The sequence below is a fragment of the Nyctibius grandis genome, chromosome 1 (genome assembly GCF_013368605.1).
Source record: "Nyctibius grandis isolate bNycGra1 chromosome 1, bNycGra1.pri, whole genome shotgun sequence".
Classification (NCBI taxonomy): domain Eukaryota; kingdom Metazoa; phylum Chordata; class Aves; order Nyctibiiformes; family Nyctibiidae; genus Nyctibius; species Nyctibius grandis.
In genome coordinates, this window is record NC_090658.1 from 19,099,923 (window position 1) to 19,114,610 (window position 14,688).

General features: G+C 35.9%; 1 protein-coding gene across 12 annotated transcripts in view; it reads left to right on the forward strand.

The window, feature by feature from the left end:
- CDC42BPA (CDC42 binding protein kinase alpha) overlaps positions 1-14,688 on the forward strand; it is a 192,468-nt gene that overhangs the window by 102,005 nt on the left and 75,775 nt on the right. For all 12 annotated transcript variants that reach the window (XR_011049125.1, XR_011049123.1, XM_068411711.1 and 9 more), the window contains exons 7-11: positions 9,850-9,943; positions 10,721-10,921; positions 11,511-11,759; positions 13,191-13,270; positions 14,329-14,495. Coding sequence is in view for 10 of the 12 variants with exons in the window: in XM_068411711.1 (XP_068267812.1) it covers positions 9,850-9,943; positions 10,721-10,921; positions 11,511-11,759; positions 13,191-13,270; positions 14,329-14,495 (791 nt within the window). In the remaining 2 variants the exon portion in view is untranslated. The remainder of the gene's footprint in view (positions 1-9,849; positions 9,944-10,720; positions 10,922-11,510; positions 11,760-13,190; positions 13,271-14,328; positions 14,496-14,688) is intronic.

Consider the following 14,688-nt stretch of genomic DNA (forward strand, 5'->3'; position numbering starts at 1 on the left):
GTCAAAGACTAACCTTGAGTGCGGAGCATTTTGGGATAAATAGGGGCTTTCTGTCTTGAGCCACGAGAACTCAGAAGTATATATGCTGATACAACTGCATATATAGTATCTTGGTGTTACTGCATTTCGGAATTAGATTTGGGGAGCTTTGATACAATATAACCAGAATGTTATTATTGAAAGAAAATTGAAAAGGCAGCTTTAATCATCATTTCAGAATCACAGGATGATTGAGGTTGGAAGGGACCTCTTGAAATCAACTAGTCCAACCCTCCTGCTCAGAGCAGGGTTAATGAGAGCAGATTGCCAGGCGCCATGTCAGGTTAGATTTTGAGTAGTCCTTTCAAATTGACTATAATTCTGGATTGACTTTGATCAATGAATGGCATGGTACCTCTAGAGCTTCAGCGTATTGTTCTGTAGTTATGTTACAGCTTGTCTTGTTTCATGTAAGAATATTTATCTCATTTCCTCAGCATTGTCTCCTGCTTGAGTTTTACAAATTGCATTCAGTTAGTATCAATTTTTACTAATTTCCCATGTTGATGTTTGGACTTCTTAAACCAAATACTTGTTTTTCAAATTGGCTTTTGTTTCTAAAAAAATAAAAAACATTCCTGTTTTGTTTCTCCCATCTTTTGTTTGCACATCTTTCAGAACTTTTATGCTTGTGCCTCAAATATTTTGCATCCTGAGACACCATCATAAATAGCTATTGGAAACTATTAAAGTTACCTGAAAAGAAATACAGAAGAAACTCTCATGTTTTTATGCACAAATTTTTACTCAGCCATACTATTCTGTTCAAGATCAATGCATTATAAAACACTCAAATGCTCAATTCTTTATGTGTGCCCAATTTTATATTTGAGTCCATACAAGTTTTTTGGTCATATTAGTGAATAACTTAGGTACAAGGCAACCCTGAGAAAAGTTACTAGCTTTTATGTTTTTGCCCTACAGTAAGAGGCCAGTTCATTTTTGAGATTTTTCATTTGTTTATTTTTTTGATGGTTCCAATGTTTGGTAGTCAGACTATTTAAACTAACTTCCTTTTTTATTTGATCTTTTACCAGTTTCAGGATGCATCGGATATCAGACTTTCCATTATGTCATGATTGTTTGCCATAAGGAATTGTCTTTCTAATAATGTCTACAACTCCTCTTTTATTGTTATTTCATAGGTGTTCAAAATTAAATCTGTAAATCAGCATTGTAAGGTACTAAATTTAAAATGGTTATAAAATGAGACAGTGTGTTGCTGATTTTAGTCTATAAAACTGACAAGACAATAGAAATAATCCTCAGACATCGTAAGTGACTTTGTTCTGACATCTCTTCAAAATACTGCATGAGGGGCCTAGCCTGGATGTGAGGGTTTTCTCCATAAATATCTGGTTCTGCCAGTTGATTAGCATTTTAGATGAAAGACAATAGCTACAGGGAATGTGTAGCTGCCAAGCACTTATCAAAAAGAATTTTTCAAGTCACTGCTTACATTTACTTTTTTAAAAGAAGGAAAAAAAATTTGCTATAAGCAGCTTTTAAAAATAATTATTCGTGTTTTAGAATTGTTATCATATTTGAGAGATCCATTACTTGAAACTAAACACATATGCACAAAGGCCACAGGGAGACTTTTTTCTAAGGTAAATTAATTCTAGGACATTATAATATGATGTGTTGGAGCGTATATTTATAAGCCAGTAACTGCACTCAGTTCAAGTGTTCAGGAATGAATATCAGTGCCTGAACAAACTCAAGATGTATATGTGTTGGCTGATGTACTCATTCCCTGTTGTTTGTTATTATTTCTTTTATTAGCATTTGAAATTCATAAAGAACATTGGATACCGTAAGGTAAATACTGTGTTGTGTCCAGAATACTTGTCTGAGGGGCAGAAATTAAAGAGCAATACGGAACTGTAGAGAAAAGGACTGGGAGAGGACTTGGAGAGGTCAGCTAATACTTTTCTTCTGCTGCAAGGCAAGATCAAACTATAGCTAAACCACTCTTGACAGATGTTTGTCTAACCAGTTCTTAAAAAAAAATACAGTGGTGGAGATGGTGAAATTTCCCGAAGCAGTTTGTTCTAGTGTCCTACTCTCGTTATTATGAAAGTGTTTTCTAATGTCTCATCTAAGTATCTTTCATTGGGATTTAAATTCATTACTATTTGTGTTGCCCATGCTCAATGTGGATAACAATTTGCTTTTTTGCATTGTATACTTCAAGTCTGTGGTGCAGTTCTTGGTAGTAAAAGAGGAATGTAAATACCTTATTTTTAGTGGATACAAAAGTTATTTCTCTCAACCTGGATTAGAAATTAAAAAAATACACTTTGGCAGAACATATAGTCTGAAACTAAGTAAGTTTGGATTCAATACCTGATTCTGTATGTGATGTAGCACATGTACTGCATCTAGTACATGAAACCTTGATTTCTGTATTGTCTTTTATTTAGTTTTGTAATATTGCCGAGAATAAGACTTAGTTAGGATGTGTACCAGTATAAATATAAAATGGAATGCACTGATCAATAAATAATGACTATATCACAGATCTAGAACCTTTATTGTCTTAGTTTGGTTGATGCTTCCTAGTAATTGAGGGCAGTCTGTCCACTGACTTTAATGAGGTTTAGATGAATCTCCTGCTGCTGCTGAGAGTAGTGAGATTCTTTTAGTAGAGGTGAATTACTGGGTGTCCCTGGAACAACACATACACAATGATTTATTATCAAGAGTAAATGAGAAAACAAGGGAGTTTTACAATATTAAGATACTGTTTAAGGAAAACAAAAAAAAGTTGAACCTCCTCCTTGTAATTTTAAAATAAGATTGTTTGTAGCATTTGTTTTTTCCATGTAGTTGCTTTGCTTATTAAGGCTTAAATCCTAAAGTGCTTAGTCTTTGACTATTCCTATTGACTTCAAGGCTATATGCAAGGCTACTATGTCTTTTTTCATTTGCAAGCTTTATATGACGCAGGTTTTGTTTAATATACAAACATGATGCAACTGTTTGGGTGCTATGTAAATAATAAGGTTGTGATCAAAGCTATTTAAATGATTTTGAATTCAATTGAAATATGCACTTTGGATTCCACCCAAAAGTGGAGGAGTGTCTGTTTAGGAGAAGGCACCGTAGAGTCTTGATAAGAGGCACAGTTAATGAGGTACAACATATTCCAGTTTTCTCATGCTGCTATCTTGTGCAGCCTATCTTATTGGGATTACTAAAGAATAACTGCCGACTGTCCAAATCTAATTTGGCTCATTGCACATGGGTCTTTCTGCCAGATGGAGCGTATTTCTAGTTTTTCTCACTAGAATTCAGATAAACTCTAGTTGGCAGAATATGGCAACTTTGACTTTGATACAACCCAGTATAGTGTAATGGAAAATAGAAATAAGGTCCTGGACATCAATGCCTATAGGTTCGACTGTGAAAAAAATGCATCAATTGACTAGCAGTCTTGATCAAAGTTCACCAGCTGTTTCGCTCTGCATATGCGGGCTGTCAGTGTGGCATCGCTGGATACCTTAATAAAAACTTCACACGCACCAAACTTTCTCCTTTCACGGGAATGCTGCCAAAACCAAATGTTTTCATTTTTTATCACAGATGTAGCATTTCTGTGTGAGGAGGAGTGTGGAAGAAAAGTCTGCCTGAAACAACAGAAGGGAGTGAAATAAACAGTTTGCCAAACTTCTGTCCTGACTAAGGCTAATCCTGTGTTCTGAAGGAATTTTGGATAAAAAATCCAGGCATTCTGGCAGCAAGATCTTGGTTATGTTTTTTTAGAGTAGGTAACTTGGCAAAGGATAACATTTCTTGTTGTAAGAGTAGATAATTATAACCATTGATGTCTGCTTTTAGGCTTTTGATTTATACTTTTGGGGAGTGCTTTTGCATGTATAATGAGGAAATAATGTACTGTGAAATCCTCAATTAGTAATAAGTTGTCTGGATCAGTTTCTCTGTGCCAGCAGTTGCACCTGAAACTAATTTATTTTTCTCTTCTGATGGTATTTTAATTTGCATTGGTAGCATTAAAAATACTGTTCATGTGAAGATTTCACAGAAAAATAATTTAATGTAAGCTTTAATTGACTTTGTTCTTCACTATTCAAGGACAGCATGTCTTGGGGCATGTGACCTGTTTAAGAAAATTAGTTAATTTCCATGCTTTTCTAATGTTAGCATTAGAAATAAAAATTTGTTCTCCAAATTATCTCCTCCTTATCCAGTGGGCTAAAAGAAACTGGTAGCTCAGCTATCAAATTGCTCCTTTGATTTCAGACAGGTCTGTTTCTCTCTTCAGGCTCAGCTCATGTTGCAGTTGTTGAATTTAGAACCACCTAAGCCCCTTTATTGTCACTTCAGTTCTGCTGCTTTTTTAAGAGTTCAGCTGTGTATGTGAGGACAGTCCATTAGCATCTGAAACGCTTCTTCCAATGAGGACATATTGGACATATTGAGAGGTGTCCCCTTGCACCATCTGGCCACCTTTTGTTGATACTAGTTACAGAGAAGAACTCACCTTTTACTCCATTTCTGCCTGATCATTTTTGTTTTGAAAAAAGAATAAATATATTACAAATGAGTAACCAAAGCGAGTACATTCTGCATCATAACTGTGCAGTTACCAAGAAGAGGGATCTCTACTGGTCGCAAACTCTTCAACACCAAAAGGATTTTTATTGTGTAAACTTAAAATAGGTGGGCCTGTGAGTTGGTCCATTGGCATAATCTTTGGTAGTGTCTGACATGACTGCTGCTTAATCATTGTGTTACAGTTCTTGCATTAAATGTTACTTTATTTATGATGTACCTTCCTTTCTGTTTGTCTGGTCCCCAGCCTCCATGAGACTGCCCATGAAACAAAAGATTCTTAACTTAAGATTCTTCTGGAATCTCCTGCTTCCTGTGCTGTAGACCTGAGGAACTCCAAGTGGTCTTGCAAATAACTGAATAACATTGATTCAATGATTCAAAGAATAACATAGATGAACCCCAGGAACATGTATACTTTGAAACCATAAGATGATCAGCTAATTCAAGTTGGAAGGAACTTAAGGAGGTTGTGTAGTCCAAATTTCAGTATGCAAGACCTCACGATTCCTGAAGTTTTGTTTAGTATCAGAAATGAATCAAGTAGAAAAAATATATTCACATGTATTAAAAATTCTTTTTAGTTTGTTTTACAGCTGGAATGTGCTATGGATTTAGCATGTCTCAGAGGGAATACTTTTTCTTGAGTCTTACTGAACAAATGAAATTCTACTCTGGCTCATTAACAGAGAAGTCAAAATGAATGGCAATAATCCAGATGTCTGCTGTAGTCCCATTTCAGAATGTTGTTTATATTAACACAGTTAGTATGTAAAATGTTTGGGTTTTAATTATGGCTTAAGAAAGTAAACTGTTTTAAAGAAAGGTGAGTGAAGTCATCCGGGTAAACATGCCAATCTGAAGAACAGCTCCCCAAGTTAAACCAAGCAGCATTATGAAATATGATTCATTAAAGATTTTTCAAATTTTTTTCATAAGCCTCCATGCTCATTTTCTGTGCAAGTGAAGTTTGCAGTATCACACAGGCATTTTATTCCTATAGCATTCTCAAGATGAACAGAAGCAAATAACGAGTCTGCAAAACAAAGACCATCACTTTATTCAAGCTGCTGTGCAGTGCTGGTTTTCTCCTACAGTCAAGGCCAATGGAGCTCAGAAAAATAGAAGGCACTCCTGTACTCTGTGTTGGAGTCACGGTTCAGATGGACATACGTGTTTTTGAAGAAGTTTATTTGGTCCAGACTTCTAGCTCCTTTGATGCTGGTATATCACTCATTGAAAAAAAAAAAAAAGCAGAACAGCAGTCTTTGCTTGGTTCATATCCTCAGGTGGCAATGATACAAAAAAGGTGATTTAAGGAATGTTTGTATTTCTTTGGGTATGCTGCATACCTGTGTCCCCTTAATTCACTGTGGAGTACATTTTAAGAACTACTACCAGTTTGATTTGTACCGTGTCTAACTCTGGCAACCTGTACCCATTGCATATTGGACTGGCCACAGAAGCTGCTTTCAAGAGTAGGGCTGAACTGTCTGGGGCTTGGTAGAACTCAAGGTCTCCAGAGGGCACAGTGGTGTCAGAGCAATTCCCCCAATTCAGTACTTGTTCCCATTATAAATCTGCTTAGTAAAATGGCTTCCAAAGGCTTATACTTCTTGAAACTGAATTATTATTTCATATTTCAAGTGAACAGACCTTTTGCTTTTGTTATAGTGAGCTACTTACAGGGTTATTAGAGTATTAGTGCTCCATAGCTTTCTAGCCAGATTATACTAGTTGCTTGACTGAGCACCACTGTTATCGTTGAGTGATGTTGAAATGGTTTGCCCACAATCACCCAGTAACTCTTATGTATGGAGATTCAGTCCAGTGGTCTGTTCACTAAAGCATATAACTTTTCATTATTTGCTCATTACTTTTGCCAGATTTTAGCTACTTAGTCTGAAATTTTCCTTCCTTAGTATCTGCCTGAAACAGTAAGTGTCATCTCTTTCCAGGACCAAGATCGAGAAACAGGCATTGCTTTTCCTATATAGATTTTAAATGAATAAAATAATTCTTACAAGCACTGTGAGAAATTCCTCTGCTCTGGGATACGGAGGCACTGTTGAAATCCAGGAGAGAATTTTCCTTGAGTCGTGGATGCATTTTCATTCTTCTGCCCCCCATCTAGATATTTTCAGGTTATAATTTCCCCCCCCAATATACCAGTTGTTAAGAGTTTCGAACAACCATATGCAGAGTTTGGTCCCTAAATGCTTTTCAGTTTTCTTCTGCTGTAGGTTTGCACTGTTTGAGACCTGTAAGAATGAAAGAATTTGCCCTGCAGTTTTGGGAGATGTTGGTAAATAGACACCAGAGACAGTGTGGAGGCTCTTTGTTGTTAATAGTGCTCTTCCTTTTGGTGCCAAAGAAGATGCCTGTGCAACAGAACAAAAATTGGACATGAGGAAAGAGGACAGTAAGGATTAGAGGAATAGGAGGCCAGTGGGAATGGGAAGGGAATCTATGAAGTGACTATGGGGAAATACTGACTGCTGAAATGGGAGAAAAAAACATCAGTTAAATGTGCGCATGCAGGGAGACTAGGACTTCGGAGTGAAGAAGCTGAGAGTGAAAGAAGGAAATAAAAGGGGATGAGATTTGTATTTGATAGGCCATGGAGGATTAGACATCTCAGCTTTTGAGGTGAGTCTAGGAGGCAGGGCGTGACAGAAATAAAACTGCAGCCAAAGTAGAAGCGTGAGAAGAGGGAACAAGTTCATACAGTGAAGAAACTGGGATAAGCCAGGGAATGTGGAGTGGGTGTGAAGAGGGAAGACCATGCTCTGTTTAGAACAGGAGAAGAATCAGTTCTGATCATGAAAGGAGAGTCACCAAATGTCATTCAAAACAAAAACCTGGAACAAAACTCGTCATTCTGATGCAATCTAACAACGGCGCGCTCAGTAGAGATGTGGGTTTTATGACATATTATTTTTCCCCATAATAACCACCTTCGAACTCTTCAGTTACATTGGCAATAATTACTCCCCTTTCTTGTTCCCCTCTGGGGCTCATAATTTTCTTAACTTTCTCTTTGCTTGTAGCCCACTCAGCTCTGCAGGTGCCAGCAATTCTTGTCTTTCAAACCGTCTTTTATTAAGGTAGTTCAGTTGAATTCAGAGCAGTTGTTCATAACCCATGCCTTCTGTTACAAGAGCTGAAAACAATTTGTATGCATTAAGTTGGTCTCTTTTTTTTCCTTAACTATAAAAATTGTTCTTGTGAAGTTATTACTAAGCCTTACAAACTTCACTTTGCAAGAAATATTTGTTCCTCCAAGTACTTTCAGTGCTGTTTGCAGGTTTGTTTTTGTGCAGTGTTGACAACAGAGTGAGATTTTTCATGTTTTCTGCTGTTTTGTGAGATTGAATCGGGGAGGTTGGTATGATGATGATTATGATTATTATTATTATTTCTCTTGAGAATATATTAAAAGATAGAACATGGATAAATGGAGCCTCAAGGGTGACTCATGTTTTTGTTTAGCTTGAACTAGGTCCAACTTGTAAGAGGAACTTGATTTTTAGGTGCATGTTTTTGCATAGTGTTTTAAACTCAAGTTGTAGTTCCAGAGGTCTCAATAGCATGTGTTTGTTTTTATTTATGAACAAGTTTAAGGAATGTTTTTGGTGGGTGAATATAAAATAAATAAAACTATCTCAATCTGGAGGTTGCAATTCTTTGGCATATTCAGTGTCAGCAAAACTGAAGTGGAAGAATGTTATTCAGAGAATAGACTCTGTTAATTTTTATGATTTGCTTTGTAAAGAATTGTCTTTCTGCTCAATTGCAAGATGCGAAAGTATGATTTCTTAAGTAGTGTTTGCTTTTTACTTTGTAACTCTTTCTGCATGTTTGGAAGGTGGCTAAAATTTATTTTCAGCATGGGCCACTACCTGCTTGTCTTTGGGTAACACAAATTCATACCATTACCATATTAATTGTCACTGAGTGTATAACAATGCGACACCTTCATGCCATTGCTTCTATAATGTTGTTCAAGGTGTGGTTCTAGGTTTTTTCCCCATTATAAATTCTCAGTAAACATAGTTTATAACTCAGTTTTTATTAAAAAAACAAACAAACCCCCCCAAAAACCTTACTCTCATGTGCAATGTGAATATCTTAACTTGTGAATATTTTTAAATTTGTCTGCAAAGCAATTGATGACCTTCATTTATAAGTTGTTAGGGGAATGAAGCAAAGTCAGGGCTTCACTTGTTTTTTGGGTTTTTTTAGGGGATTTGATTTAGGGGAAATGACTGTTCACTGAGAAAGCATTCGTAGTACTTTATTCATACAATTGTAATTTACCTTTTGAATATAATAGATAAGGTTAGAGTAAGAATGTAACAATGTCATATTTAAAAAGTGTAGCTCAATGGATATTTCTGATAACTGGACCTCAATGAAAAGGAATTTCAACATTTGAACCTAGTTTGCAAGTTGACCAATAAATGCCCTCTGGTAACTTTGGGAGCACAGATGCTTTCATCCTCGTCAGCTGCATACTGGGGCATACGCTTCATCTATATTTCAGTATACTCAGGTACCTGTAAAACACGAGACAAAAAAAAAAAAAAAAAAGTCAAATTTGCAAAATAAGGCATATTTATTGTGTTGCTTGCTTAGAAAGATTTTTTCCATGTGTATCATGACCTGAATGAGACAGCTGCAGAATTTGGCCAAGCAGAGCTGCAGTGCTGTGTACAATGGCTTTGTTGGTCATTTCAGCAGAAGTGCGACAGACATACGTAGTGAGCTGAGATGTACACGAGAGAAAAACGTTGATGAAAGACATTAAATTTAAAAAAGCATTAATTACTTTAGGGTTCATTGACCTTTCTTCTGTAAGTAAAACTTAGAGATTGTTTTACAGCTCCAGTATAAGCGTGCATCTTTCACTTGAGAGTTCTTTGCTAAAATTCTTTATATTATTTAAAAGTTTTACGTACAAAAGTTCAGAGCGAGTAAGATTCTCCTGTCTGCCTGTGAGAGATGAGAGGAATTGGACCACGCAATTCTTACTAAAATTAACAGGCATTATATGATTTGATCCACAGCCCCTGTCATGAAATGTCCCTGGTGCAAATTTCATCATATGATGAGTGATTGTGTTCCATCTGTTGGTGGTTTTGAATGACAGGGGTGTTGCAGAGTTAATGCTTGGACTATGTGTTATGCGATACTTTTTTGTACTAATTCTGAAATGTGTTTTATTTGCAGGGATATTAAACCAGACAACATTTTGATGGATATGAATGGACATATTCGATTAGCAGATTTTGGTTCTTGTCTGAAACTGATGGAAGATGGAACGGTAAATTAGAAAGAATGATATATTCCTAAACACCTTTCCTTCAGTCCTTTGCTAGCTGCTAAAATGTGTGCTAATAAAGAGAAAAGGTGCCTTATGTTAAATGAAATGGAATTGTGATGGTATTGGTATGTAACTAACCTTGGTTCAAAATAGGACTGCACTTTGCTTGGTTTTACTGTATATCAAAAGCTTTTTAGATGCATATAGTCAACTCTAATAAATAAAGAGAAGCTGCACTATCAGTACCGAGTAGGTATTTGTTGATGAACTATGAATCTCAGTTTTGAGCTCTGAGCTCTAATCTTTATTGAAAATGTAAGCTTTACTATAAGCAGGATGAGATACAATTAACATATCATCATATTTTAGTAGTATATTTAAACTTGCACAGTGTATAGTAGGTGTGACTAGAATGTAATTCCAGTTTGTTAATCATGTCCCAGAGTGTCACAAATTATTTGAGTTAATATATGTGATTGCCTAATCTATAATTACTTAATAACAACTGTAAGCCTAAGAATTGACAGTTTTGTTCTTTCTCTGTGGTTAAATATTTGTAAGAGTTGAGCAAAAGTGTGTTATTGGGATGCCTATTAATGTAGTGCCTTGGATGCTTATATATTTCTTTATGAATTTAGAAGCCTTTTTATTATGTTTAGTTGTTATTGTTATAACCAGAACACTAGGCTAAATTTATATATACATGCACAGTGCCACAAACAGCAGTGTCTCTAAAGATGGAAGTTGATTTTAGTCCTGGAAATGTAACTTCTACAGGTCCAGTCTTCAGTGGCGGTTGGAACACCAGACTACATCTCTCCAGAAATCTTGCAGGCCATGGAAGATGGAAAAGGGAAGTATGGGCCTGAGTGTGACTGGTGGTCCCTAGGCGTTTGCATGTATGAAATGCTTTATGGAGAGACGCCCTTTTATGCTGAGTCCTTGGTGGAGACCTATGGGAAAATAATGAACCACAAAGTTAGTGCACTTTCTCGTTCTGTCTCTCTCTAAGCTAATTTTAAATAAGTAGTAGAGTAACTTGGAGGCTTATTTAAAAAATAGTTTTTATGTACTAATTATGTTAATGTCCATAAATATAGAACAAAAAATATGTTTCCATATAGTAAGTTTATGGTTATGGATTGCAGATGGGTTTGCTTTAGGATAAAGCAATTTAAAACTAAAAATCTGGATTTGGAAACATGGCTATTAGTTCACTCTGTGGAGTAAATCTTGGCTACATTACATCGCTCTTTTTGCGTTACTTTCTTCTGGCGAGATCCATTGGTTGGCTTATGCAGAAGATTCTTAAATGTTCTTCCACATGGAGGTAGCTGTAGAATTCAACAGTGTAAGAGAAATTTAAATAAAGAAGAAAAACGAGGAGACAAAAAGATTTCAATAGTTTGTGTCCTTTAGGGGGGTCCTTTTCCTAGAAACCTTACTGCATATATTTAAGAATAGAGTATTTGCACATTTCTTTTTCTACATAATAATTTTCACTAAGAAAGGTGATTTTTTTTCCAGCTTTTTCTTGGTAATAAACTATCTTCTCTTGATCTTTAAGGAGAGGTTTCAGTTTCCTGCTCAAGTGACAGATGTCTCTGAAAGTGCAAAGGACCTCATCCGAAGGCTCATTTGTAGCAGAGAGCATCGACTTGGACAAAATGGGATAGAAGACTTTAAGAACCATCCTTTTTTTTCTGGGATTGATTGGGACAACATTAGAAACTGTGAGGCACCTTACATCCCAGAAGTCAGCAGCCCCACTGATACCTCAAACTTTGATGTGGATGATGATTGCTTAAAAAATTCTGTAAGTATAGAATTAACATTTTGACAAATCTGCTTTTGTAGTACACTTTACAATGAAGTATATGTAAATGGCAGTTTATTGCAGTGTGTTCACTGTGTTCTGCATGAACAACAAACTGCTGATTTGAAGAACTGTGGGGGGAATACATTCATAGTTTGGAGGGTGTTCCTCCAAACATGTATGTGTAAAGATAACTGCAGTTCAATTTTGTAAATTCATTGTAACTTTACACGTATTTAACTAACACATACATCTGTTATTTGCAGTAACAAGTTCTTAGTGTCCATGTCTTTTCCTAACCATAGTGTGTAATAATTGATATTTTTATTCTCAATTAGTGGAAAGTTAAGGCTTTGTAATTTGGTCTTGTCCTTAGTTTCCAAAATGCCCAACAATGTAGACTTGATGTACTTACACAATCTAGCCATGTCACTGATGTTGCTTTTTATTCTGGGAACTCTTTTTCGAAGTGAAGATTTTTGTCTGCTAAAAGGTCAAGGTTGTGATGTAATATAGCTGACCCCCACCACTGAAAACGTAATTTTGGATTTCTTTTGAATACAGGCTTGTTCTCTCCTGCTGAGTTTTACATGTAAAAATGTACAACTGGTTCCTTTCTTCTTTTTTTTTGTTTGGAAAAAAAAAATCATTTTGTTACCTTTTCTTAAGATTTAGAACCTTTTAGCACTTTGTGTGATAATTTTCTTCTTAGGGAGTTTCTTTTGAGGACCGGTAAGGCCATCTCTAGTATAGCAACAAAAACCTTGCATTTTGAGGTTAAACAGGAAACTTTTAACACAGTACTTAAGAATATTAGAACTTATAATGGTTCGAATAATACAGCAACAGGGTTATTTTAGCCTGAGGAGAAGCTCAAAGATTTGTCTTGGTCTGTAATTCTTTATATGGCAGGAAAAAGGAGCAATGAAGGAAGAAATGGTCAAAGCACTGATGGGTTTAGAAAACCCTGTCGTATTACTTCTTCCTTGTAAATGTCTCACTATTGTTCTCTCCAAATAGAGATAGTTGCTCAGAAGGGGGGGTTGGTAAATCTACAGGCAGGAAGCCCTGCTGACTAAATAGCAGAGAGGAGTATAGGAGGAAGTAAAAGGTGACACTCTTTGTGCTAACAGCTTCTTGGAAAAAAGAAGGAATAAATTCTAGTATGTGTAATGTTCTGCTTTCCTCCAACGATAGCCTATTTAATTAGAAAAGCATTTTTATGCCAGCATGCTGTATTTTTTGTATGTTGCATGCTGTTGTAAATAGATTTAGGTGATGCCATTTCATATTTGGGCTGTAGATAAGGTTGACTGTGAATATAGTCCATATGATATTATCACTAACACTTCACATACGGTTAAACTCGAAATCTTTTTCTTTTAAGTCCAGTAGGACGTTACTTACTCAAATGTCCTATTATTTTTCTAGGAAACAATGCCTCCACCATCACACACTGCATTTTCTGGCCATCATTTACCATTTGTGGGTTTCACATATACAAGTAGCTGGTAAGTTAAAAGAGTTCCAAAATTGTCTGTAGGATAGTTATCTTAAGCTTCTGTCTCTGAAACCAACTGCAGACAGATACCAAAGAATGTGGTCTATTGAGGAAATTACTAGGCCATAATCTAAAATGCTGTGTGTCCAAAAGAATGAGCTATCTGCGGGCAAAATCTACATGAATTTAAAGGTCAACACCTGTGTTCAGAGGAGTTTTGTTGAGAAAGGTGGTTTTCAGACGATGTATGCTGTTAACTGCATATGACAAAGTTAAGACCAGATGTGTGGACCCAGAGAGAACTTAGCTTACTAGACTTTAAGAACGATTTTTTTTCTAGTCCTTTGACACCCTTGTAAGTCTGAATGGAAATTTTTTTAAAATTACTTTTATTGATATTTGATGTGAATGTGATATTTGTCATGTTCATCTCTACTGCTAAATTAAACAGTAACAAGGAAGTCCATGTATGCTCCTTGATTATTTATGAAAATAAGTAAATAAAGCATGTTTACAACCATTTTAAAACCAGGCCAGTGTTTCTGCAAACACATGTGCTTAATGCTGGTTATGTGACATGTCCTGTAGACTTCAGAAGGATTATTTGCATAAGTAGTAGTACGTGTACATGAGTATCCGCAGAATCGGGGCCACAGCATTTCTGATAAGTACATGCACTAGTTGTCATGTGATAATTTCACACCATTTGTTGTGATTGTTGTCTTTAAAGTATTTGGGAAACTTGATTAATTATTTAAAAAATAAACTGTTACTGTAATCTTACTATCTAGATTGTTGCTTTTTGCTATCTGGCTAACATAGACTGTCCATAATGATCATTTTTTAACGAGGAGTTCATTCACACTTATGTAACAAAAAAATGCATTGAGGAGGTCAGTCATGCTAGGTAAAAATGAATTCAATTTTTAACGAGCACATACTAACAAGGTGTTATTTGACTGTATAATAAATTACATAGTAATTAACAATTTAAACAACTAGTGATTGGTTGATACATTTTTTTAGAAATTATTTTAAACACAACTTGTGTAATTTTTTTCCCCCCAGTGTGCTTTCCGACCGCAGCTGTCTAAGACTGACAGCTGGACCACCCTCCATGGATCTTGATGCCAGCATTCAAAGAACTTTGGAGGATAGTTTAGCAACAGAAGCTTATGAGAGGAGAATAAGACGTCTAGAACAGGAAAAGCTTGAACTTAGTAGAAAACTGCAAGGTAAAATCATGCAATCAGTTTTTAGACTTAGATTAGCTTGCAGCTTTTTAAAGTATGGTTTATACCGTGGAAAAAAATAAATATACCTCCTGGAGTGCTTCCTAGCAGAAAAGAATTCTCTTCATTATTTCTGTTGACAAATTAAACTTCTGTTGCTCTTTATGCCTGAAATATCCCATGTGTGCAACTTTTT